This window comes from Pseudophryne corroboree, chromosome 8 (assembly GCF_028390025.1).
Source record: "Pseudophryne corroboree isolate aPseCor3 chromosome 8, aPseCor3.hap2, whole genome shotgun sequence".
Lineage (NCBI taxonomy): Eukaryota > Metazoa > Chordata > Amphibia > Anura > Myobatrachidae > Pseudophryne > Pseudophryne corroboree.
The window spans coordinates 49,023,064-49,047,675 of NC_086451.1; the positions used below are offsets into that span (position 1 = coordinate 49,023,064).

The 24,612-nt window shown below is 44.3% G+C and overlaps 1 protein-coding gene across 1 annotated transcript; it reads left to right on the forward strand.

The window, feature by feature from the left end:
- The first annotated feature begins 5,434 nt into the window (after positions 1–5,434).
- Positions 5,435–23,904, forward strand: LOC134947469 (uncharacterized). Its single transcript, XM_063935553.1, has 9 exons — positions 5,435–6,839; positions 7,229–7,321; positions 7,917–8,021; positions 9,819–9,928; positions 10,589–10,780; positions 11,703–11,865; positions 19,621–19,786; positions 22,016–22,110; positions 23,178–23,904. The coding sequence occupies exons 1-9, from the start codon at positions 5,690–5,692 to the stop codon at positions 23,270–23,272; spliced, it is 2,169 nt and encodes a 722-aa protein (XP_063791623.1). The 5' UTR covers positions 5,435–5,689; the 3' UTR covers positions 23,273–23,904.
- Positions 23,905–24,612: the final 708 nt, after the last annotated feature.

Consider the following 24,612-nt stretch of genomic DNA (forward strand, 5'->3'; position numbering starts at 1 on the left):
AAGGTTACAGCTGCACTTAGATATAGACCTATGGCTTTGGCTGCTGTTAGGGCAATGTAAGTGATAGTATTTATATTTAAAGACACAGCCTATAATATATTTTGTTTGGCCTCTTTACCTTTAAATCCAGTGTGAAAGAGGAGCGTCTCCCTATTATCTGTTGTGTGTCTTGTACCATATTATTATTCCTAAATACTAGGAACAGTAATATTCCTAGTATGGGGAATGGAAGATTGCATCTTTTGACCTGTAATTAAAATGGCTCTGTTTGTGCTCAGATGAGAAAAAACAATGGCCCTCATTCCGAGTTGATCGGTCGCAAGGCGAATTTAGCAGAGTTACACACGCTAAGCCGCCGCCTACTGGGAGTGAATCTTTCCTTCTTAAAATTGCGACCGATGTATTCGCAATAATGCGATTACTAACTACTTAGCAGTTTCAGAGTAGCTCCAGACTTACTCTGCCTGTGCGATCATTTCAGTGCTTGTCGTTCCTGGTTGACGTCACAAACACACCCAGCGTTCGCCCAGGCACTCCCACCGTTTCTCCGGCCACTCCTGCGTTTTTCCCAGAAACGGTAGCGTTTTCAGCCACACGCCCCTGAAACGCCGTGTTTCCGCCCAGTAACACCCATTTCCTGTCAATCACATTACGATCGCCGGAGCGAAGAAAAAGCCGTGAGTAAAAATACTTTCTTCATAGTAAAGTTACTTGGCGCAGTCGCAGTGCGAACATTGCGCATGCGTACTAGGCGGATTTTCACTGCGATGCGATGAAAAATACCGAGCGAACAACTCGGAATGAGGGCCAATGTTGGGTAAAGCAAGTGAATAATGACTGTTGCTATTTCAGTGCAAATAGTTACAAATATGTAATGAATTTACCATCTAAACAAGGCAGCTCCTTATTAAAATCTTTTTTATAAAATTACATTTTCCATATATAGCTTGCAAAATGGAGGCGCAATTACATAAATGTTTCTTTTTATGAGCAATATGTGGATTTTTTGCTTTTTCAAAAATTTCCCCCCAGATCAGTGAGTGACCAAACTGAAATGATCGGCTTCATGCCCTGTCGCAAATACTGGTTCAGTGGCCCTCATTCCGAGTTGTTCGCTCGCTAGCTGCTTTTAGCAGCTTTGCACACGCTAAGCCGCCGCCCTCTGGGAGTGTATCTTAGCATAGCAGAATTGCGAACGAAAGATTAGCAGAATTGCGAATAGAAATTTCTTAGCAGTTTCTGAGTAGCTCGAGACTTACTCCTACACTGCGATCAGTTCAGTCAGTTTCGTTCCTGGTTTGACGTCACAAACACACCCAGCGTTCACCCAGACACTCCCCCGTTTCTTCAGACACTCCTGCGTTTTTCCCAGAAACGGCAGCGTTTTTTCGCACACACCCATAAAACGGCCAGTTTCCGCCCAGAAACACCCACTTCCTGTCAATCACACTACGATCACCAGAACGATGAAAAATCTTCGTTAGGCCGTGAGTAAAATAACAAACTTTTGTGCTAATTTACTTGGCGCAGGCGCACTGCGAACATTGCGCATGCGCAGTTTGCGACTAATCGCTCGGTTGCGAAAAAAAACTAACAAGCGAACAACTCGGAATGAAGGCCAGAGTGTAGATGAGGGCTCCTGCAATTCACAGGTCAAATCATGCAGCAATCTATTGCACTAGTTACCACCATATAAAATGATAATTACTTCATTTGGTTGAACTAACTAATACAAATCATACAGCATGTGTGTAATTCAAGACAAAGTATTTATCAAAACTTGGATAGTGATACGTTTTGTGAGAGATAAAAGTACCAACCAATCAGCGCCTGTCATTTTTCAAACACATGAATCTATTTACTAAGTCTCGGAGAGAGATAAAGTTCAATCAACCAGTTTCTGTCATTTTTCAAACACAGCCAGTAACGGGAGACAATCATGATACCGCCAGTTCGGATTCCGATGGCTCATTTAACCGCACACCGGAATCCTGACATGCGGTTAAATGCAGCCACCGGAATACCGGCTAAACAGGCTATTCTCCCTCTGTGGGTGTCCACAACACCCATGGAGGGAGAATATAATCTGTGGTGAGTGCAGCGAGACACCGTTCCTGCAAGGGGCTTTCTAGCACTTGCCCCGCTGCCGGCATACTGCCGGACGGGATCCCGCTGTCGGGATCATGACAGCCGGGATCCAATCTGCCAGTAATCAGTACGTATTCCCTGGTAACATGGCATTAGGGAGCTGACTGGCTGGTACTTTATCTCTGTCCACTTAGTAAAATAGACCCATTGGGGTAAATTTACTAAGATGGGAGTTCTATTTAAGATGGGATGTTGCCCATAGCAACCAATCAGATTCCAGGTATTATCTTCTAAAAGGTGCTAGATAAATGAGAAGTAGAATCTGATTGGTTGCTAAAGGCAACATCCCATCTTAAATAGAACTCCCATCTTAGTAAAGTTACCCCATTGTCTGTAAAGTGTAATGCAGAAGCTGATTGGTTGGTACTTTATCTCTCACAATTTTATCTCTCTTCGAGCTTTGATAAATAGCTCCCAAAATCATATACCTGAAATCCAAAGTAAAACAAATCTCTGGAATATCACACATATTTCCTCATGCTAGATTTTCTCACTGGTTATATTTCTCCTTCCATGTTCAGTTTCACATATTAATACTCTTAGAAGAATGTAAATATAAATGAAGGATGCTAAAGTGGATGCCTGGAGGTTGTATTTGATAAAATAGTTAAAAAATTAAAAATGAAAACATTGATCACTAAAAATAACCATGTACAACGTGCTACTACAGGGAGGTGACCAGCAAACTTATACTAGATATAAGAACGTTTTACTTATTACATGTCACATAGAATAGTCTGTCTGCTGACAGTCTAAGTGATTGCAGGGACACCCGTCTTGTGAACAAGTTAGACAAAGGATCTGCTGATAATGAGTTTCCAAATATGCGATGATATATCTACAGATGGAGCCTAGCTCATCTAGCCTCTGCTGTACCTAGGTGCACCAAGGATTATTAGCATATCTATTGTTCTCAGCTGCAATACAATACAGAGAGAACAATACAGCAGGGGATTAGGTCATTACAGCAGGGGATTAAGTCTGACTGCCCAGTCTCAGTTACTCCTAGTAAAGGGATAGATGAGCAGGGTTCCATCTGTAGTAGCCAGTATATCATAACTGTACATAGAACAATCATTTACTCCTGTCTTGTATCCGTATGACAGTGGCTTCCAAACTGGGTGCCATAGTACCCTGGGGTGCCTCGGGGCAGTTGCAGGGGCGCACTGGGCTGGTGGTCCAGAACGAATTCAAATCATTTATGGTCAATGTAACAGGAAAATGAAGTGCTTGTGACTTCCAATCATAAATACGTGAACAATCCTGTTCCTTACCATATAACTGTAGCTAAGGATGTCATATAAACACAACTTATTTCATTTTATTTTTTTTCTGAATTTTTCCGTAACAAACTTTTGGCATACGGATGCCGTGAAAAAACTTCTGATACTCTAGGGCGCCATGATTCAAAATACCATAAGGCAGTGGTTTCCACACTTTTTTGACAACTATTGCCATGTGATATCCAGGGCAGTAGAGAGCCTGGCCGGGCCCAGGTACTTTTCAGGGTGTGTGATCTACTCACAAGAGGAGCAAAAAATACATAAAAAAATATATATATATTGAAGCGCATTCCTGGCCACACTGCAGACTAGCAGACAGCAGCATGTGCTGTGCTGAGGAGAAAAGCTGCAGCTGCTCCTGCCAGGTAAGGGGTGGGGGCGGGGGGCCCTCAGGGTCCCCCCATCAGACCTGGGCCCAGGTAATTGGTACCCTCCCCTATTGGCACCCCTGATATAACAGAAATGTGCTGTTGCTCACTGGTATAGAGATCCCATAATGATGGAGGCATCACCTTCAGTTCCTACCTGCTAGCCCCTAGAATGATAGCAGCAATAGGAATGTAAAGGGCCATGCTTCTGAAATAATTTCTAAGAATTTGTAAAATACAACATATTTGCTGATACAGTATTTTTTCCTGACTGTATGCATATAAACACATTTCTACAGAACAGCTAATATATAATGCTGGCTTATGGTAATAATGATGGATCAAACCTTTTTTCCCAGGACATTTAATGGAATACATATTTGGATGAATACATATATTGGTGAAGATCAGTTTTCAGCAAGTCATTTCAATAGAGCATATTATCATGGAGGGATTTCCTGCAGTATTTTACAGTGAACCTGCTGCGTTGGGGCTCCTTGCAAATGCCGTTAGTGCTTTCCTCGTTTGTATGCAAAACTTCTCTCTGTTTAACACCTCTATTACTGCTGGAGGAGTGGAAAACATTCTCGCAGGTAAGGTTCCAGCTGGATGATTTACATGAAATGGAAATACTAAAATGTAATCTAGGTGTTTGTGTATTCTTTTTTGTTTCTGAATCCTACTAATATAGATTTTTTTTGTCTCTCGTATATGTCTGTTTCTTTAGTGATATTGGGGCAGATGTATTAAGCCTGGAGAAGTGATAAAGCAGTGATAAGTGCAAGGTGATAACGCACCAGCCAATCAGCTCCAATATGTAAATTTACAGTTAGGAGCTGATTGCCTGGTGCATTATCACCTTCCACTTATCACTGCTTTATCACTTCTCCAGTCTTAATACATCTGTCCCTTAGTTCTTCTAGGCTACTATATCATTTTGTAAAAGAATGATTACCATATTTATTCTAAGTACTGTGTATTATTGTACATGGAGGGACCAGTAAACTATGCCCCCTGAATCTACAGCCCACCCTATACTGGTGTGTTTTCATGCACAGGGGGAGAATGATCAGAACATGGTAAGAGATAAAGTGGAGAGAAATAAAGTCCTAACCAATTAGCACATGTCTTTTTACAGGCTGTGTTTGAAAAATAACAGGAGCTGTCTGGTTGATACTTTATCTCTCTCCACTATATCTGTCTCCAAGCTTTGATAAATCTCCCTCACTGTGGCTTCAGTCGTGCCAAACACCCAATCTTGAAGCTCCAGGTCCTGGATTTTCAATCAAATTTCAAATTGGCATGAATAGTCTGATCCTCTCTACTCAGTATCCACGTTTAGAGACTTTTCAGGCATTGTCTATATAGATCACTATCAGATTAACACTATCACTATAATCATATTCTATAAGTGATTCTCTGCCTCTAAAACCAGCACTGAAAAAGACAGGTAAAATCCGTGTTTTTAAATAATAATATTCATGAAATATTTCTGTGAGACTAACACGTTCTAGATTATGGAGTCTCTGAAAGGCTTCAGACAGCAGTAAGCATTTCATATATAATGTTTAATGTCATTTCCTTTCTCATTTAAACCTTGCAGGTGTTCACTTGATCCTAATTGGAGGTGTAACTCAGCTTATTGCGGGATTCCTGTCCTTTCGAAAGTATGACCATTTAAGTGGCACCTCATTCCTGGCCTTCTCTGCCTTGTGGAGCAGCTATGGGGCTACTCGTATCATTGTGGGCTCAGAATCAGTTTCTCACAATAGCTCAGCTGTGCCAACCCTTCCTCAGATTCCAGTTAATGAGGGTGCAGTGGCTGGGTTGGTAGCTTATATTTTCATTGCGTTCATCCTAGCTTTCTGCTCAGCGACGGTCAACTATATTATGCCTTTTGTATTTGGGGCCCTTACACTAACACTGATCTTTGAGGCGATAGGGCTGTTTGGTCGCTGGGCCCTGGTAGTCTCTGGTGTACTGGAGTTAATAATAGTGCTATGTGGACTTTATGGGGCAGGAGCTCTTCTACTGAAAGGCATCACTCAGAAATATGTTCTTCCAGGCTTTGGTAATTCTCTTTTCAATGTCCTGCTGCTGGGTTCTGCCAATCGCAACTCTTCAAAAAATACTGGAGAAGAAAAGAAAAAAAATACAAAGTATGCTGAACCAATGGCACTAGGTTACCTGTGTGACTCCATTTCTCCTTTCATTATGGCATTCTACTGCTTTGGATACATGAAGACATTCTATGTAGGTTCCATATGGATCAGCATCATTGTCATCTCTCAGTTGTGTTCTAGCTACTACAGTTATCTACGGGATGATGTTTACCATGCTACTAAATTTGCTTTCCATGGTACCTTCTGGCTGGTGAAGTCATGGGAAGAGTTTACCGTTACAGTTGTTCTCACACCTGGAAATGTCTCCAATAGCAGACAGTTGATGGTTGGTGACTGGTTCTTTCTGGCTGCGGCATGTGTGTTCTGCTTTTTATCATTAAATAAAGACATTCTAGAAGTGACTCACAATACTGCATTTGCCCTCATGACTATATCCACAATCCAGCAGATACCAAGTGCAGCTGCTTACATATTCTTTGGAGTGACTTGCAGCATATTTACTGTAGTTTCCCTTTACACATCATTTGCCAGTCTTGTTAATTCAATTGCAGAGAAAGTACTAATACCCATTGGGAACATAGTGATATCAAGTGCCAAGTTTCAGGATGCCTTGTTTTGGTGCAGACGAAACCTGCAAAAGTCTGAGCAGGAATTGGACATGAAGGAAAATCTCCGCTCCCGCTCCTCAGATCCCCTGTTCTACATCTGCAATGGATTAGCAGCACTGGCGGCCATCCAGAGTTCATTGGACCATACAATCCAAGCACATTTGTCTATTCCTTGGGTACTTATACCTGGTGCTATTATGCAGCTGTATGTCTGTAGAATTGATGTCCAAGGAGGTCGAAGATTTGGATCAGTTCTGCCATTTTGTTATGCTGCTATCTGGGCGACATGGGTATGGCTGCGTTTTGCAGGTAAGAAATCTATAAGTAAACGCAATGTAATCAACTCTTCTACATATAAACAGCCCATGGCATAATGAATACATGCTATAAGATTTATATACTTCAATTCTATACACTAAATCAATTCCTTTAAGTATCATCTATAAAGTTTTCCTCATCCCTAATTGCCAGCCAGTTTATCAATTTTCTGTGAAGAATTAATCAGTAATATCAAATAATATCTAAATACCATCGTAGTTTTCACATTTCATTGTAACTTTGTGGAGAAATTTAAAAGAGAAGTCTCCTGGAATCTATATAGTATTTATTATTAGTGTAATATGGAGAACACTGCAAGGACTAATTCCAATGATCTTTCTCTGTGATTTCTAAAGCCTAATATATATTATTTTTCCTAGGTTCTTTGCTAGGAATCGCTACAAATAATGATGGAGGATTCACAGTCGGTGCAATTGCTTTTTTAATAGTCAACATATTTTTAGTTGCCATTGGTAAGTGCAATTTAAAAATAATTTACATCTGCAGGAAATAGTAAATTGGGGCTATGTTTAGGAGTAAGCAGGATGATATACTGTATATAGGTGAGGCTGGGATTATTGAGGTGATTTATTATTATTTTTTTCACATAGCAGACTTCCAGTCCATGGGAGCTCATTGCAGCCACTGTCTTCCTAGTATAAAATACCTGGTAATGTAAAACAATCATTTGCACTGGAAAGAACAGCAAATGGTAATAAAAATGTCTCAGAAGGGGAGTTCAAGTGGCTGCAAGGGGGCTGGCAATATGATTTCTGTGATTCCAGTCATAATACTGTTTGTCTTGTGATCATGATGTCGGGGAAGGGTCTTTGCAGCATATCATGTCATGAAACCCATATCCCAACTACTACATTAGGGAGGCGATGGAGGTGGGTTCCAAGTCTGTTTCCTGCTCTCCCAAGAGTCGAGTAGAGAAGGCAAATATGATATGAATGAAATGAATAGCTTCTCTGTGACAAGCAACTTGTGTTTCAATGCTAATGGCCATCATATGAGCCTGCCTCTATAATAGCCAAATCTGAAGGTTTTATTTTTCCCTTTATCCAGCTTCTTATGCTAATACAGTCCTGATTCTTCTAACCCTTATGATGGAGGCCGTGGTAGTCAGTTTCCTTCTCTTCACATTGGAAAGACTTCCTCTTCAGCTTGAAAGTAAGTGTTGAGTGTTTCCTTGTACTAATATAATTGTTAACATTTGAAAATAAATTCCAGGTGTTGCAGGTAAGTACATTATGCAGAGTGTGATGCAATCAGGTAGCTCCCAACCATACAAGATTCAGCAGAACTGTTTCAAGATTTCTTCAGATGGTGTAAACTGCTTCAAGCCTATGGAGGCATATTCACAAGAATGAGATCTTCCGATGCCTCTTCTGCAGCCTCAGTCAAGCAGCAGAAACTGTCTCTGGGAACATGAGGTGTCATTAGAAAAAAACAAAATAGCAGGATATGCTTTGGGAAAATATCTATATGGGGAACATGACCTGGGGAGACAATTTGAAGTATTTTAACAGAACAATGTTTATGAGGGGTGGGCAGCAGGGGCGGATCCAGAAGAAAATGATAGGGGGGGGCCCCATGGAAGGGGAAGTACATTTGCGTGCGGCTTCGGTGCATGTGAGGTGGCGCTTCTTATACAATGCCCACAGTTGTAGCGCTCATTATGCAATGTCCACTGTACTGGTAGTGCCCCTTATATAGACCCCATAGTAGTGGTGCCCCTTATGCAATGCCCGTATTGCCCCCAGTAGTAATGTTGCCTGTAGTAATGCCCGCAGTCATTTAGCGCCCTAGTAGTTATGCCCCCAGTGGTAATGCCCCTGCAGTTATGACCCCAGTAGTTTACCCCCCCTTTAGTTTAGCCTCCCAGTGGTAATGCCTCCAGTAGTTTGCCTGCTTGTAGTTTAGCCACCAGTAGTAATGCCCCCCTGTAGTTTGCCCCATTGTAGTTTAGCCCCTGTAGTTATGCCCCCCTTGTAATTTAGCCTCCAGTAGTAATGCCCCCACAGTGCTAGATCCAAAAATGCCCCTACAGTGCCAGATCCAAAAATGCCCCCACAGTGTCAGGTATACAATTGCCCCCACAGTGCCAGGTAAACAATTGCCCCCACAGTGCCAGGTATACAAATGCCCCCACAGAAGGTATACAAATGCCCCACAGCAGTGCTGCAGCTGCTTACCGCTGCTGCTGCTTCTCCGCCCGGCTCTGAGGGTGTCAGCAGGAGAGCGCGGCTATGTCTGGCGCCGGTGGCGGCGACGTGTAGGACTTCAAACTAGCCGCCGGTTCGTGAGCCAATCAGAGCTCGCGGACCGGCAGCGGTGGCTCCTGATTGGCTGCCGGTCCACGAGCTCTGATTGGCTCACGAACCGGCGGCTGGTTTTAAGTCCGCTACATGCCGCCAGACATAGCCGCGCTCTCCTCCTGACAGCTGAGACACGCTGCCCCCGGACTGAGCGGCAGCGTGTCTCAGTGACACAAGCGGGGGGGGGGGGGGGAGGGAGGCCACAAATAACAGGGGGGGCAAGGGCCCGAGTGCCGCCCCTGGATCCGCCACTGGTGGGCAGTACACTACAATCTCCATCAGTATGTTGGCATTAATTTACAAAACCAACAGAATAACAGCAGACAATGAAAAGCGCATCGGAATGCAGAATATGATGCATTGTATTGGGCAGTCAGTTTTGTAAAAAGAAGGACAATTCCAGGGAACAAAAAAATCCTCTTTATAATCTGGAATTTAGGGACAGTTGCGCTGCATGCTGTATTGAGACCAGATGTATGAGGACCCATCTGTATGATGCACTTGTTTAGTTTCCATGGTATCAGGGTTCCGTTGCCATGTGACTTGTCTCTGGTATTTGTCTGTGTGTGAAACTCATAACGGAGCCTTAAATGCTTTGATGTTAATATACAAAATGAATGACCTTACCTCTTCATTTCCCCTCCTGTAGTAACGGTGCTGTCCATCTTTAGCATTATTTGTCTCTACGGGTTACTGGCATCGCTGACAAACTGTTTGTTCAACAAAGAGCTAATCCCACTGGGACCTTCAGTGTTCAAGGTAAAGTAATAAATATATACCATTACTAATACAGCTATTTACAGCTAAAAATGGTCTAAAATCTAAAATAAATGATCGAAATCTTCAACTGTATATGGCAAACCATGCTTATATAATAATGACGCTACAGCTTTGTGGAGCTACAAGTACCAGCAACCCTTGTCAGCGTACAGTAGCTGGAGGAGCCACATATTAGCTGCTGGTGCTGTACAGTAAATTAGGCTTACACCACAGATATTTTCAATGTGCAGTTGTCACAACACGGTCAATTAACTTGTCACATGCAGTGTATACCGTGTCAGACTGGGGCATGAAGGGCCCACCGGGGAAATGCAGTGATAGGGGCCCATACTTAGGGGTGTGGCCAGCCTACAGAGGGGGTGTGGCCAGTATCCACAGAGGCTTGAAATACACAATAGACTTGTGCAGTGTAATGTAACATATCTACCATGTATGATACAAGTGCACAGTCTGGAACCTGATCCCTAGAGGAATGAGTGGGGCCTCAGGCAGTGGGGCCCAACGGTGGTTTCCCCATACCCCTGTGGGCCAGTCCGACCCTGAGTGTATATAAGAAACAGTACACATATACAGACTGCTCACTTTTATCTGATCAGACATTATCATCATAAGTGTAATTTGTGATCACTTTAACCACAGAAAGTGGAGCTAGAGAAGGAAGAAGTACCCAGCTCATGTCTCCTTCCTGAGTCTCGTCGTACAAGCGGATTGAGAACGATAGCGACAATACTGGAGAGTGGAGGTGTGTGTGGAATTCCCACAGACACAGTCTATGCGCTGGCTGCTTCCTGCAAACACCCCGAAGCCATCAGTAGGATTTATACTATAAAGGTGAGACTATGCTATATTTATATGGGTCACCCAGGAATTGGAAAATGTCCCCATGGTAATCAGAGTTGTGACAGGTGCCCATGTTCCACATGGCCCAGTATATTCAGGCTATACCTCTGATACAAAGCATTCTTCCTACACTTTGCAATTTGACAGTAATTCCCATAATATGTGTAATAACTGTAAAGTACATTTTACCTGCCAGTGTACAGTGCTGTAGGCAGAGAGATTACCTACACACTGTCAGCATGGGACAGCAAGGAATATAATAGATAAACGCTAAGATTATGGTCAGCTCTTTTATTGTAGAAAATAAATGGAACATACTGTATTAAGGAAAATGAGATGAAATGCCATTATGTTACAGTTGTTAATCTGGGGTTTAGTATGAAATACCTACAATCAAAATTCCCGACGGTCAAAATCCCGGCAATGTCAAAATACCAACATTTAAAATACAGACAAGGTCAAAATGCCGACATTTAAAATGTCGACGGGTCAAAAAATCGGCACAAGTGGGTCATTATTTTTGTGTGTATGTCAACATATGTCGGCATCGACACCATATAAGTGTGCTTCGGGCACGGTGCCTCACTGCGCTCCGCACACTAATATATTGCTCCTCCATGTCCACTGGGATGGTAAAGTATGAACAAGTCAGTTTCAATCAAAAAAAAATATTGATTTTTGACTTGTTGACATTTTGAATGTCGGTATTTTGACCTTGTTGGTATTTTAAAAGTCGGTATTTTGGCCATGTCGGGATTTTGACCATGTTGGGATTTTGACCATCGGTCAATGGTTGTCAGTATATTGACCGTCGAGATTTTGATTGTAGGTAAATTGACTGCATCCCGTTAATCTGTATTGATTTGTACAAGAAGTTAGTAGAAATGTTATTATGTCTACCCTTGTGCTGCAGGAACGTCCTTCAGAGAAACCCATCTGTATCTGTATTTCTAACTTGGAGCAGCTGCGGGTGTTAAATCCTCCATTCAGTCCTCTCTTGTGGCGGTTCATGGACTCCGTCTATCCCGGAGGGATAAGCTGCATTGTGAAGAAGGGGGAATGGCTAAAAAGATTAGGTAAGTCATGTATGTAGTACACTGCTATACTGCTACATACAGTGCCGTTTCTAGCGGCGGGCGAGCCGTGCAACCGCACGGGGCGCCCGCCGCGGCACTTTGTGACCACTGCTCTCCTCCCTCTCTCTCCCCCCGAGCGCTCCTGCTCGGGGGGCGGGGCTTCGCGGAATGACGCGTTTGCGTCGTGACGTCACGACGCAAACGCGTCATTCCGCGAAGCCCCGCCCCCGAGCAGGAGCGCTCGGGGGGAGGAGAGGAGGACTGGAGATAACCATCTACAGAGGAGGCGGCCGGCGCGCGGGACCCGAAGAGCGGCAAGTTGTAAGTATTCTTTTTCTCTCTCTCTCTCTCTCTCTCTCCCCCTCCCTCCCCCCACTTGACACCTGCCGCACTGTGTAAAATGGGGATACCTGCTGCACTCTGCAAAATGGGGATACCTGCCGCACTGTGTAAAATGGGGATACCTGCCGCACTGTGTAAAATGGGGGCACCTGCCGCACTGTGTAAAATGGGGATACCTGCCGCACTCTGTAAAATGGGGATACCTGCCGCACTCTGTAAAATGGGGATACCTGCCGCACTGTGTAAAATGGGGATACCTGCCGCACTGTGTAAAATGGGGGCACCTGCCGCACTGTGTAAATGGGGATACCTGCCGCACTGTGTAAAATGGGGGCACCTGCCGCACTGTGTAAAATGGGGGCACCTGCCGCACTGTGTAAAATGGGGATACCTGCTGCACTCTGTAAAATGGGGATACCTGCCGCACTGTGTAAAATGGGGATACCTGCCGCACTGTGTAAAATGGGGGCACCTGCCGCACTGTGTAAAATGGGGATACCTGCCGCACTCTGTAAAATGGGGATACCTGCCGCACTCTGTAAAATGGGGATACCTGCCGCACTGTGTAAAATGGGGGCACCTGCCGCACTGTGTAAAATGGGGGCACCTGCCGCACTGTGTAAAATGGGGATACCTGCTGCACTCTGTAAAATGGGGATACCTGCCGCACTGTGTAAAATGGGGATACCTGCCGCACTGTGTAAAATGGGGGCACCTGCCGCACTGTGTAAAATGGGGATACCTGCCGCACTCTGTAAAATGGGGATACCTGCCGCACTGTGTAAAATGGGGGCACCTGCCGCACTGTGTAAATGGGGATACCTGCCGCACTGTGTAAAATGGGGGCACCTGCCGCACTGTGTAAAATGGGGGCACCTGCCGCACTGTGTAAAATGGGGATACCTGCCGCACTGTGTAAAATGGGGGCACCTGCCGCACTGTGTAAAATGGGGATACCTGCCGCACTGTGTAAAATGGGGACACCTGCCTGCGTACTGTGTAAAATGGGGGCACGTGCCTGCGTACTGTGTAAAATGGGGACACCTGCCAGCGTACTGTGTAAAATGGGGACACCTGCCTGCGTACTGTGTAAAATGGGGACACCTGCCTGCGTACTGTGTAAAATGGGGACACCTGCCTGCCGCACTTTGTAAAATGGGGACACCTGCCTGCCGCACTTTGTAAAATGGGGACACCTGCCTGCCGCACTTTGTAAAATGGGGACACCTGCCTGCCGCGCTTTGTAAAATGGGGACACCTGCCTGCCGCGCTGTGTAATATGGGGACACTTGCCTGGTGTAATGTGTAAAAAGGGGACTTTTTTATTTGTATTTTTTCCCCCTGTGGTGGGCGTGATATCAGACGAGGCCACGCCCACTGTAATGAGACCACGCCCATTTCAATCAGGCCACACAGCCTTGTCGGGAGCGCGCGCGCCTCCGGCGCGCGCATGCTTTTTTTCTGGCTATATGGGGGGGGGCACGCAATTTTTTTTTATAGCAATGGGGGGGGGGGGGGCGCATTTTGAAATCTCGCACTGGGAGCCAAATTGTCTAGAAACGGCCCTGGCTACATATGCATAGAAAACATACTAGTATAATCCAATATAATGTCCAGGGAGTGGGACACATTGCTGCAGGTAGGTGCCTCTAATAAGCACATGGTACACAACAGGAGGGCATCATGATCCTGGGATTTCAGCATTATATGATCACTGATCATGTTTCTAATGTACTTTCGTTAGTATATTGCAACAAGTATTATTTTCAGGTCTGTCATGAGAAAAGTCAGAATCCTGTACTATATGAGTGAGACCAAGCATTCAGGGTCATGATAATGCCCAATTGGGAACATAAGGCTCCCTCTGCCTACACTGAAAGTGGCATGGTGAATGCCTCTTGGCAGTGCCAGGTCTCTTTCTGTGCCCCCACATCGGGACCCCTGATTATCTTACATTTCAAGAATAAGATGAGATGGTAAGAATTACATCCAATCTGAAATAATCGCATTTGTATTTACAGTGCCGTTTCTAGCGGCGGGCGAGCCGTGCAACCGCACGGGGCGCCCGCCGCGGCACTTTGTGACCACTGCTCTCCTCCCTCTCTCTCCCCCCGAGCGCTCCTGCTCGGGGGGCGGGGCTTCGCGGAATGACGCGTTTGCGTCGTGACGTCACGACGCAAACGCGTCATTCCGCGAAGCCCCGCCCCCGAGCAGGAGCGCTCGGGGGGAGGAGAGGAGGACTGGAGATAACCATCTACAGAGGAGGCGGCCGGCGCGCGGGACCCGAAGAGCGGCAAGTTGTAAGTATTCTTTTTCTCTCTCTCTCTCTCTCTCTCTCCCCCTCCCTCCCCCCACTTGACACCTGCCGCACTGTGTAAAATGGGGATACCTGCTGCACTCTGCAAAATGGGGATACCTGCCGCACTGTGTAAAATGGGGATACCTGCCGCACTGTGTAAAATGGGGGCACCTGCCGCACTGTGTAAAATGGGGATACCTGCCGCACTCTGTAAAATGGGGATACCTGCCGCACTCTGTAAAATGGGGATACCTGCCGCACTGTGTAAAATGGGGATACCTGCCGCACTGTGTAAAATGGGGGCACCTGCCGCACTGTGTAAATGGGGATACCTGCCGCACTGTGTAAAATGGGGGCACCTGCCGCACTGTGTAAAATGGGGGCACCTGCCGCACTGTGTAAAATGGGGATACCTGCTGCACTCTGTAAAATGGGGATACCTGCCGCACTGTGTAAAATGGGGATACCTGCCGCACTGTGTAAAATGGGGGCACCTGCCGCACTGTGTAAAATGGGGATACCTGCCGCACTCTGTAAAATGGGGATACCTGCCGCACTCTGTAAAATGGGGATACCTGCCGCACTGTGTAAAATGGGGGCACCTGCCGCACTGTGTAAAATGGGGGCACCTGCCGCACTGTGTAAAATGGGGATACCTGCTGCACTCTGTAAAATGGGGATACCTGCCGCACTGTGTAAAATGGGGATACCTGCCGCACTGTGTAAAATGGGGGCACCTGCCGCACTGTGTAAAATGGGGATACCTGCCGCACTCTGTAAAATGGGGATACCTGCCGCACTGTGTAAAATGGGGGCACCTGCCGCACTGTGTAAATGGGGATACCTGCCGCACTGTGTAAAATGGGGGCACCTGCCGCACTGTGTAAAATGGGGGCACCTGCCGCACTGTGTAAAATGGGGATACCTGCCGCACTGTGTAAAATGGGGGCACCTGCCGCACTGTGTAAAATGGGGATACCTGCCGCACTGTGTAAAATGGGGACACCTGCCTGCGTACTGTGTAAAATGGGGGCACGTGCCTGCGTACTGTGTAAAATGGGGACACCTGCCAGCGTACTGTGTAAAATGGGGACACCTGCCTGCGTACTGTGTAAAATGGGGACACCTGCCTGCGTACTGTGTAAAATGGGGACACCTGCCTGCCGCACTTTGTAAAATGGGGACACCTGCCTGCCGCACTTTGTAAAATGGGGACACCTGCCTGCCGCACTTTGTAAAATGGGGACACCTGCCTGCCGCGCTTTGTAAAATGGGGACACCTGCCTGCCGCGCTGTGTAATATGGGGACACTTGCCTGGTGTAATGTGTAAAAAGGGGACTTTTTTATTTGTATTTTTTCCCCCTGTGGTGGGCGTGATATCAGACGAGGCCACGCCCACTGTAATGAGACCACGCCCATTTCAATCAGGCCACACAGCCTTGTCGGGAGCGCGCGCGCCTCCGGCGCGCGCATGCTTTTTTTCTGGCTATATGGGGGGGGGCACGCAATTTTTTTTTATAGCAATGGGGGGGGGGGGGGGGGGGGCGCATTTTGAAATCTCGCACTGGGAGCCAAATTGTCTAGAAACGGCCCTGTGTATTTACACATATTTGAAGTGTAAAGATGTATCAAGAATTTGAGAAGCTACATAAGGATGTTTTCTACAGATGGAGGAAAGTATTAGAACAGTGATCATACACTCAATCTGGAGGGTAGTAGGGTTCAGAGTACTTTAAAGTAGTAGAGAGAGGTCTAATAGCTTCCCAAAACAGGTGGTAATGTCTAGTACAGTAGAGGAATGAAATCATGCCTGGGGTTAGGGGCCTATTCATTAGCAACAGATTGACACAATTCCCTAATCCCCCAATCATTGGGTTAGGTAAATGGTGAATTCCAACATGTTGGTTTAACCGATCTGCCAATCCTGACAAACAAATTATAGGGATTGGCAAATCATTTATTTTAACTTGCAGAATTTCCCAGATTCTTGTAATACACGCAGAAAAATTATCAATTGCCCCACATACAGGACAATCAGGGGCGTCGGAATGGGGGGGGGGGGGGGAGGGAAGGGGGCAGCTCGCTCCCCCCAAAACACCCGCGCTGCTGTACTATAACTTTACATGGCAGGCAGCGCTGAAGCTGCCTTCCCCACAGTGCCAGATTAAGGAGCGGGCGGGCAGGTGGTTTGCGCTTCCGTCCCCACTGCAGCAGCGGCCGGCTAGCCGCAGGTAGCAGAGAGCACAGCCACAGATGGGACAGCTGAGCGACGGCTCATCTGTACAATAATGTATGAATGAAGCAGCCTGCCGCTCAGTTATTGGCTGAGCGGGCAGGCTGCAGGGAAGGCAGCGTGTGGATTCTGGAGCCAGGATACAGCGGTGTTTGGGTGCGTGTGCTGCTTGGAGAGCCATAAAAAGAACAATAAAAAGTAAAAGTAAGGCTGACAGTATTATTTACATATGAAGATATATATGTGTAAATATATATATAAATGTGTGTGAGTATATACTGTATATATATATATATATATATATATATATATATATGTACAGTGTGTGTATATATATATATATATATAGAGAGAGAGAGAGATGAATGTCGGGATGCCGGTGATCAGTATACCGATGCCGGCATCCCAATCGCGGCAATGCAGACGGGTGCACAGGGCACCCTAACCACCCTCCCATACCCCCTAACCCTTGCTGTCCGCAGCCTTACCCTAACCTCCCCTATTGGTGGCTAACCCTAACCTCTCCCCGATGTTGCCTAAACCTAACCCCCCCTTCCCGCAGCCTAAACCCAAACCTCCCCCCATAGTGCCTAACCCTAAACCCCCTTCTCTGCAGGCTAGCCCTAACCTTCCCTACCCTGCAGCGTAACCCTAACCCCCCCGGAGTGTGCCTGAACTTAATACCCGCTCCCGCACGCTAAACCTAACCCAGAAGTTCATATTTACCTTCCGGATCCTGGCTGTCGGGATACTGTATCGTCGTCTGGATCCTGATCTCTTTGGGAATCCAGTGTCGGTATTCTTGCGGATGGCGGGACTCCGGTGTCGATATTACGGCTGCCGGGATCCTGAAGGCATACTGGGGGTCATTCTGAGTTGATCGCTCGCTAGCAGTTTTTAGCAGCCGTGTAAACGCTATGCCGCCACCCACTGGGAGTGTATTTTAGCTTAGCAGAAGTGCGAGCGGTTGTATCGCTTGGCGGCTACAAAAAAATTTTGTGTCGTTTCAGAGTAGCTCAAAACCTACTCAGCGCTTGCGATCACTTCAGACTATTCAGTTCCGGATTTGACGTCACAAACCCGCCCTGCGTTCGCCCAGCCACGCCTGGGATTTTCCTGGCATGCCTGCGTTTTTCTGCACACTCCTTGAAAGCGGTCAGTTGCCACCCAGAAACGCCCACTTCCTGTCAATCACTCTGCGGCAACCAGTGCGACTGAAATGCATCACTAGACCCTGTGCAAAACTGCATCGTTCGTTGTGCCCATACGCGATGGGCACAACGAACGCACATACGCATGCACAGAACTGCCGTTTTTTAGCCTGAACGCTGCGCTGCAAACAAATGCAGCTAGCGATCAACTCGGAATGACCACCACTGTCTGTATGTGTGTATGTGTATGTATATATATATATATATATATATATCCATAATTAATCTGTCTGCTCTTTATTAGGAGCCTTACTGTCTGAAGTGCCCCAGGACCCCATGGCCTTAATCTGACACTGCTTCCCCATGTGCTCCACCCTCCACCTCGTAAGCCTACAGTGTCTGCGCTCTGCGGAGACGTGCTGCGCGTAACAGCAGAGGTAACAGCAGCATAGCTGCTGGCTGTGGGGAAGGAATAGGGAGAGTAGCACTAAGGAGGAGGCGCTCTACCTAGCAGATGTGCATAATGGGCTCTACCCGGCATAATGTGTAACGTGTATTGGGCTCTACCAGGCGTAATGTGTAACATGTGTAATGGGCTCTGCCAGGCGTAATATGTAACATGTGTAATGGGCTCTACCAGGCGTATTGTGTATAGTGGACTCTACCAGGTGTATTGTGTAACATGTGTAATGGGCTCTACCAGGTGTAATGTGTTTAATGGTCTCTACCAGGCCTAATGTGTATAGGGGCTCTACCAGGCATAATGTGTACAAGTGGCTCTACCAGGCGTAATGTGTATAATGGGCTCTACCACGCGTAATGTGTGTAGTAGGTTCTACCTGGCATAATGTGTATAAGGGGCTCTACCAAGTGTAATGTGCACAAGCGGCAACTCCCAGCTGCTCCATAGAGTTCCATACAGAAGCAAGAGACTTAAGGTGCCTAAGTTGGCCAGGAGTTAGGGGCGCCAAACTGAGATTTTATCTTGGCCTCCCAAACAAAAAAAAACGTTCTGACACCCCTGAGGACAATATAGTCACACATAGAAACTTATCTATTTACTAAGCTTTGGACAGAAATAAAGTAGACAGAGATAAAGTAGCAGCCAACCAGCTCCTAACTGCCATTTTTTCAAACACAGCCTGTAACATGACAGTTAGGGGCTGGTAGGTTGGTACTTTATCTCTGCCCACTTCCTCTCTCCAAGGCTTAGTAAATAGACCTCTTATTTACAGATGAAAGAATTAAGATCATGGGTATGGACCAGTGACCTCATAGTCTGGTACCAAAACTCTGCATCACTTATTATAGTCCCGTCTCTTTTCCAGATATGTCTGTGTTACATAGTTACATAGTTGTTAAGGTTAAAAAAAGACCATTGTCCATTGTGTATCTCCGTCCTTCCCTCCGTCCCATTACCTATGCATTTATCCTATTAAGCCTCATTTTTCCCTATTTACATTAATTAATGAATCCGATGTTTTGCATTTAGTTACAAATCATTAAAATGCTGGTTGTCCCATCCTGAGAGAGCAGAGACAGAATACACATTCTCAGTGATAGAACAGTGATATCTCACATTAGTACTGAGATGGGGTTGATGGTAGAAGTTTTGCTAATGTAGCCAGTAACTGGAATGGAACAATCCTTACACATGACGTCTGTGCTTTATACTAGGTGAATGGTAGAACCTTAACAGCGCCGTTACCAGATTTTCTGTGTGTTCTAGGTGTGGGGCCTGCCTATGATTATGTTGGAACCCAAGACTCCATAATGATCAGAGTTCCTGATCACTCTGTCACAGCCCATCTTACTGACATGACAGGACCTTTAGCAATCACCTCAGCCAATCCAAGTGGAGAAAGCGATAGTACTCACCATGACCATGTGATAACGTAAGTGATGTACATTGTATCCAACTGAGCAAGCCTTTTATAGCAAAATGACACATATGTTTCCTAGTAATAATAATGATGATAATAATAATAATAATAACAACAATAATAATAATAATAATAATAATAATAATAATTAAAAAAAACTCATTAATCAACTTGGCAACTACCTGCACTTTCCAGACCAGCTCTTTCTAATAATAGCCTCCTGTTACATTTTCTCACATATTGTAATGTTTAGTTTCCTTTAATGACACAGTTTTTACTTACTACCTGTCATCATCTTAAGCTGGTCATACACCTAAAGATTTACCTGTCAGATCTGGCTGGTTGGAATTGAAATCTGCTAATGGATGAGAGCAAATGACAATTGACCATTTGCTTCTAAATGCCGTAAAACAAGGTCATTCAGACAAATTGGTTAAATCAAATGGATTTAACCCAATTTGTCTGATTGACCATTGTTGTCTGTTTTCCAGTGTTTGGGAGCAAATGGTAATTGTCATTTGCTCTCATCCATTACCAGATTTTCATTCCAACCAGCCAGATCTGACAGATACATCTTTAGGTTTATGGCCAGCTTTAGTCACTGACTATAACACCATCTCCACACAGCATTTTCCAGGGCTGACTTATTTTGTACAAGGTACTGCTCCATAATCAGCCATGGTTTTTTTGGGTCTATTTGTTGTATTTATCAAGATATCATATTTTAAAGTGATTGTAATCCAACTTTTTTTAAAACATTTTTATGAGAAGTTTACAAAATCAATTATAAATGATTGTACCATTAAAGTTTCTAATATGACAATGTCAATCAATACACAAATTCCATGCTCTAACCTTATGGGGTAAGTGTAACACTGAGAACTGACGGCAAGTCTGGTCGATGTTTTCAAATAGCAATCATTTTTAAGTCCAAACTCTCCTGAACACAATTAAACACAGGAATATTTAGTAACCCTTTAAATGATACATTTTGGTAGAACCTGGGTTTGTGGTATGTTAGATAAACTATACTTTGGTCGACAGTGTCTAGGTCGACCACTATTGGTCGACATGGTTTCTAGGTCGACAGGGACTCTAAGTTGACATGTACTAGGTCGACATGAAAAAAGATCAACATGAGTTTTTTTACTTTTATTGGTGTTGTTTTCTTCGTAGAGTGACCGGGAACCCCAATTAGTGCTCTGTGTCCCCTCGCTTCGGGTAAGGTGCCTCGCTCCACTACTGCTGCGCTCGGCACAGGTTACCGTTCCCAATTGTAATCCACATGGATCGTAAAGTATGAAAAAGTTCAAAAAATGAAGAAAAAAAAGTGAAAAACTCATGTCGACCTTTTGTCATGTCGACCTAGTACATGTCAACCTATAGTCCCTGTCGACCTAGAAACCATGTCGACCTACTTACTGTCAACCAATAGTTGCCGACCTAGACATTGTCGACCTAAGTCTTGTCGATCTAGAGACCGGATCCCTGCATTAGAGACTATCATTTGCCTGTGACGTTGCTCATGTGGATGTCTGATATTACTGATCGGAACTAAGTTTACAGTGACAGTAGTGCCATCTAATATTATGATCTATGTTTTATATTGTATACACTGATCACAACATTTCTTTGTAAACAATATTTGCAGTTTTCCTTTAGGGATTAACACAAAAAGATACTTGGGGCTACTAACTTGTGAGTAAGCCATGTAAAGCTGCCCATGGGAGAAGCAGCTGGTCCCAAGATCTCCGCCTGCAGCCCTGAGGATTTTGCAGGGTGTGCAATTTATGTATATATTATATATATATATATATATATATATATATGTACTTACTGCATTACATATAGTCATTTTGAACTTGAGGAGCCTTCACAATGCACGCACCGAGCGCCAAGTGTCTGGTTTTTCCTTTATTGCTCATCTCTCTGATGTCACATTAGTTTCTTTCTAGGTCACTAAGCCATACAATAGTAAATACATGATCCAAATTCCTCCAGTAGTTTTTGTGTGATGCCGGCATGAACAGACACAAAAATTCTGAATTTTTGTTTTGTCTCCATAGTTCATAAACAGTACCTAGTAGTATATGTCTGCAATGCACAGATACAACCCTCACCGTTTTATTATAAGTATAGATAAGAGAGACAATCTGCCATTGTATTCTAGCATGTCTAATGCACTTTCAGTCATTGCTCAATACAGTGCAATGATTACACTATAAATGTCATTTTTTACAGACGCCTGAGCCACAAACTGGATGCGATTCTGTGTGATGGATGTTCCAATGAACTTGTGGGATCAACTGTAGTAATCTGCACCAAAATAGATGAAGGTGAATACTTTTATCTTACACAGACTTCAAATATCTGTAACTCTCTCTGCAAATCTATCACTATTACAGGTTATATTTCTGCATTATAACAATAGACAGACCAGGCAAACAACTTTCATTATTTCAATGCATAAAATCTACCAAATGGAAACAAAATACTCTTCCAAATCTCAGTCTGTCTAATAACTTAGAAATCAGGGTAACATCTAGCGCTAATAAATGTGAGCAGCTTGTATGCAAAATACATTTTGATAGTTAATCGAATAGCAAGCGCTGTTAAGAATAAAGGCCCTCATTCCAAGTTGATCGCTCACTAGCTGCTTTTAGCAGCATTGCACACGCTAGGCCGCCGCCCTCTGGGAGTGTATCTTAGTTTAGCAGATTTGCTAACGAAAGGTTCGCAGTTCTGCTATTAAATATTTCCCTGCAGTTTCTGAGTAGCTCCAGACCTACTCCTAGCTTGCGATCACTGCAGACTGTTTGTTTCCTGGTTTGACGTCACATACACGCCCTGCGTTCGGCCAGCCACTCCCCCCGTTTCCCCAGACACGCCTGCGTTTTTTAGCACACTCCCAGAAAACGCTCAGTTACCTCCCAGAAACGCCTCTTTCCTGTCAATCACTCCCCGATCAGCAGAGCGACTGAAAAGCGCCGCTCGGCCCTGTGTAAAATTGCAAAGTTTTTTTGTGAAAGTACTGAGCGCGTGCGCCCTGCGGCCCGTTTGCACGTGCAGAACAGCCCATTTTTAGCCTGATCGCTGCGCTGCTAAAAACGGCAACGAGCAAACGACTCGGAATGAGGGCCGCACTGTGACACCAACGCTCCCCAGAAGTATCTTGTACATCGCCTAAATTCATATCCATCCCCACAAATAAGCCAAAAAAGAGCTGCAAACATAGCATATTGTTTTTATGCGTTTATATGTCTCATGTTCATTTATTATTTTTTGTCTTCTAACACATATTCTTAACAGTGCTTGCCATTCAATTAACTGTCTAATAACTTAGATTAGAACATCATCACTCAATTACGTTATGGTATCTGCTAACATATATATTCCTTTCCAGGGACTATCAGTATATTACGGGAAGGCTGTGTGCCGGCTGCTAGGATTATGCAGCTGTTTGAGCGTGCTAAGAACATGAAGGAAGATGTGCTGTAGTAACATGGAAATAAATGCTGCATTAGTCACCTACCTATTAACTTGTACTACAAGTCCCGCAGGCGGGACTCAGAAATGTTTTACCGTATGTTAATACTGTATGTTTATATATGTGTGAAAACGTTGTGTGCGCACTGTGTATATTGTTACATTGTAAATTGGAAAATGAAGAGTTGTTGTTTTTTAAGCGTTTTTACTATTTAAGCTATTTAAGTTACTGTAGCATATAACACAGTATTATCAGCAGTCTAAAGCTGTTTACACACTATATATGTTTTATCGTCCAATATATTGTCTGACGTGGATCAGAGCGATATAGTGTACACCATGGATAGTGTGTACCCTCAATCCATCGTTCCCAGGCGTCGTTCATTGAATCATCCTATCGGATGTGCTGCACGCCCAATTATGTGATTCCATGGCCGTCACAGTGTAGTTACATGCAGCATCTAGCCATACATTGCACCTCTGTACAGTGGATCATATAGTGTGTACGCTGGTACATTGTTCTACATTGTAGTGCTACATACTGTACTATTAAATAACAAGCATCATAAGATATATTATTTATTATTATTTATTACCAGTTATTTATATAGCACAGACATATTCCGCACAGTTTATACTTACCTTAATGTGATTGTTTTAAAATATAATATAAAATGAAACACAACTATAAATTCTGACACCTATTTTAAGTTGAAAAAAATATTTTTCAGAATTAATTTTTTTGCTCATATTTTGTATGATTTTAAATAAAGTGCAATAATTTATTCTACTTTCCTGGTCTTGCAATGTGAATGATACAAATGACGTAATGCGCTCAAACCTGGGGTGTACTGCACCTGCTACTAGCTAGGTAGATAGCATGGACACGAGTGTATGCTTTGTATTCTAACGCACTTGAGAGCTGAGAGTCAGGAACAGAATCTGGCAAATTATATCACACCAAAAAGGTGCAAAGGATGGAAGAAATGTCCTATATAAATCCCACATAATGTGTCCACATACTGACAGATAAATTATACGTTTTAATGTAAGAAACTAATTTAAAATTAAAAGTTTAATCCATGTGTAACATTTCTTTAGACTCAGTGGCTGTCATATTTTCAATGTTAATTCTTGCTCTATAAATTGCAAAATTAGATCTTCTTGCGCCGTATAATACAAAGTTGTATCCAACCAGACAAGCTATATACTAACAATAAAACAAGAAGGCAGGCAGTAAGAAAAGTCAGTGGAACAAGGATTGAATGCTGAAATAATGAGAGGTGTGTTATATTACACAGACTGAACTGGTTTAACCTGCCACACAAATATCCCAGTCCCTGGATGTAGTC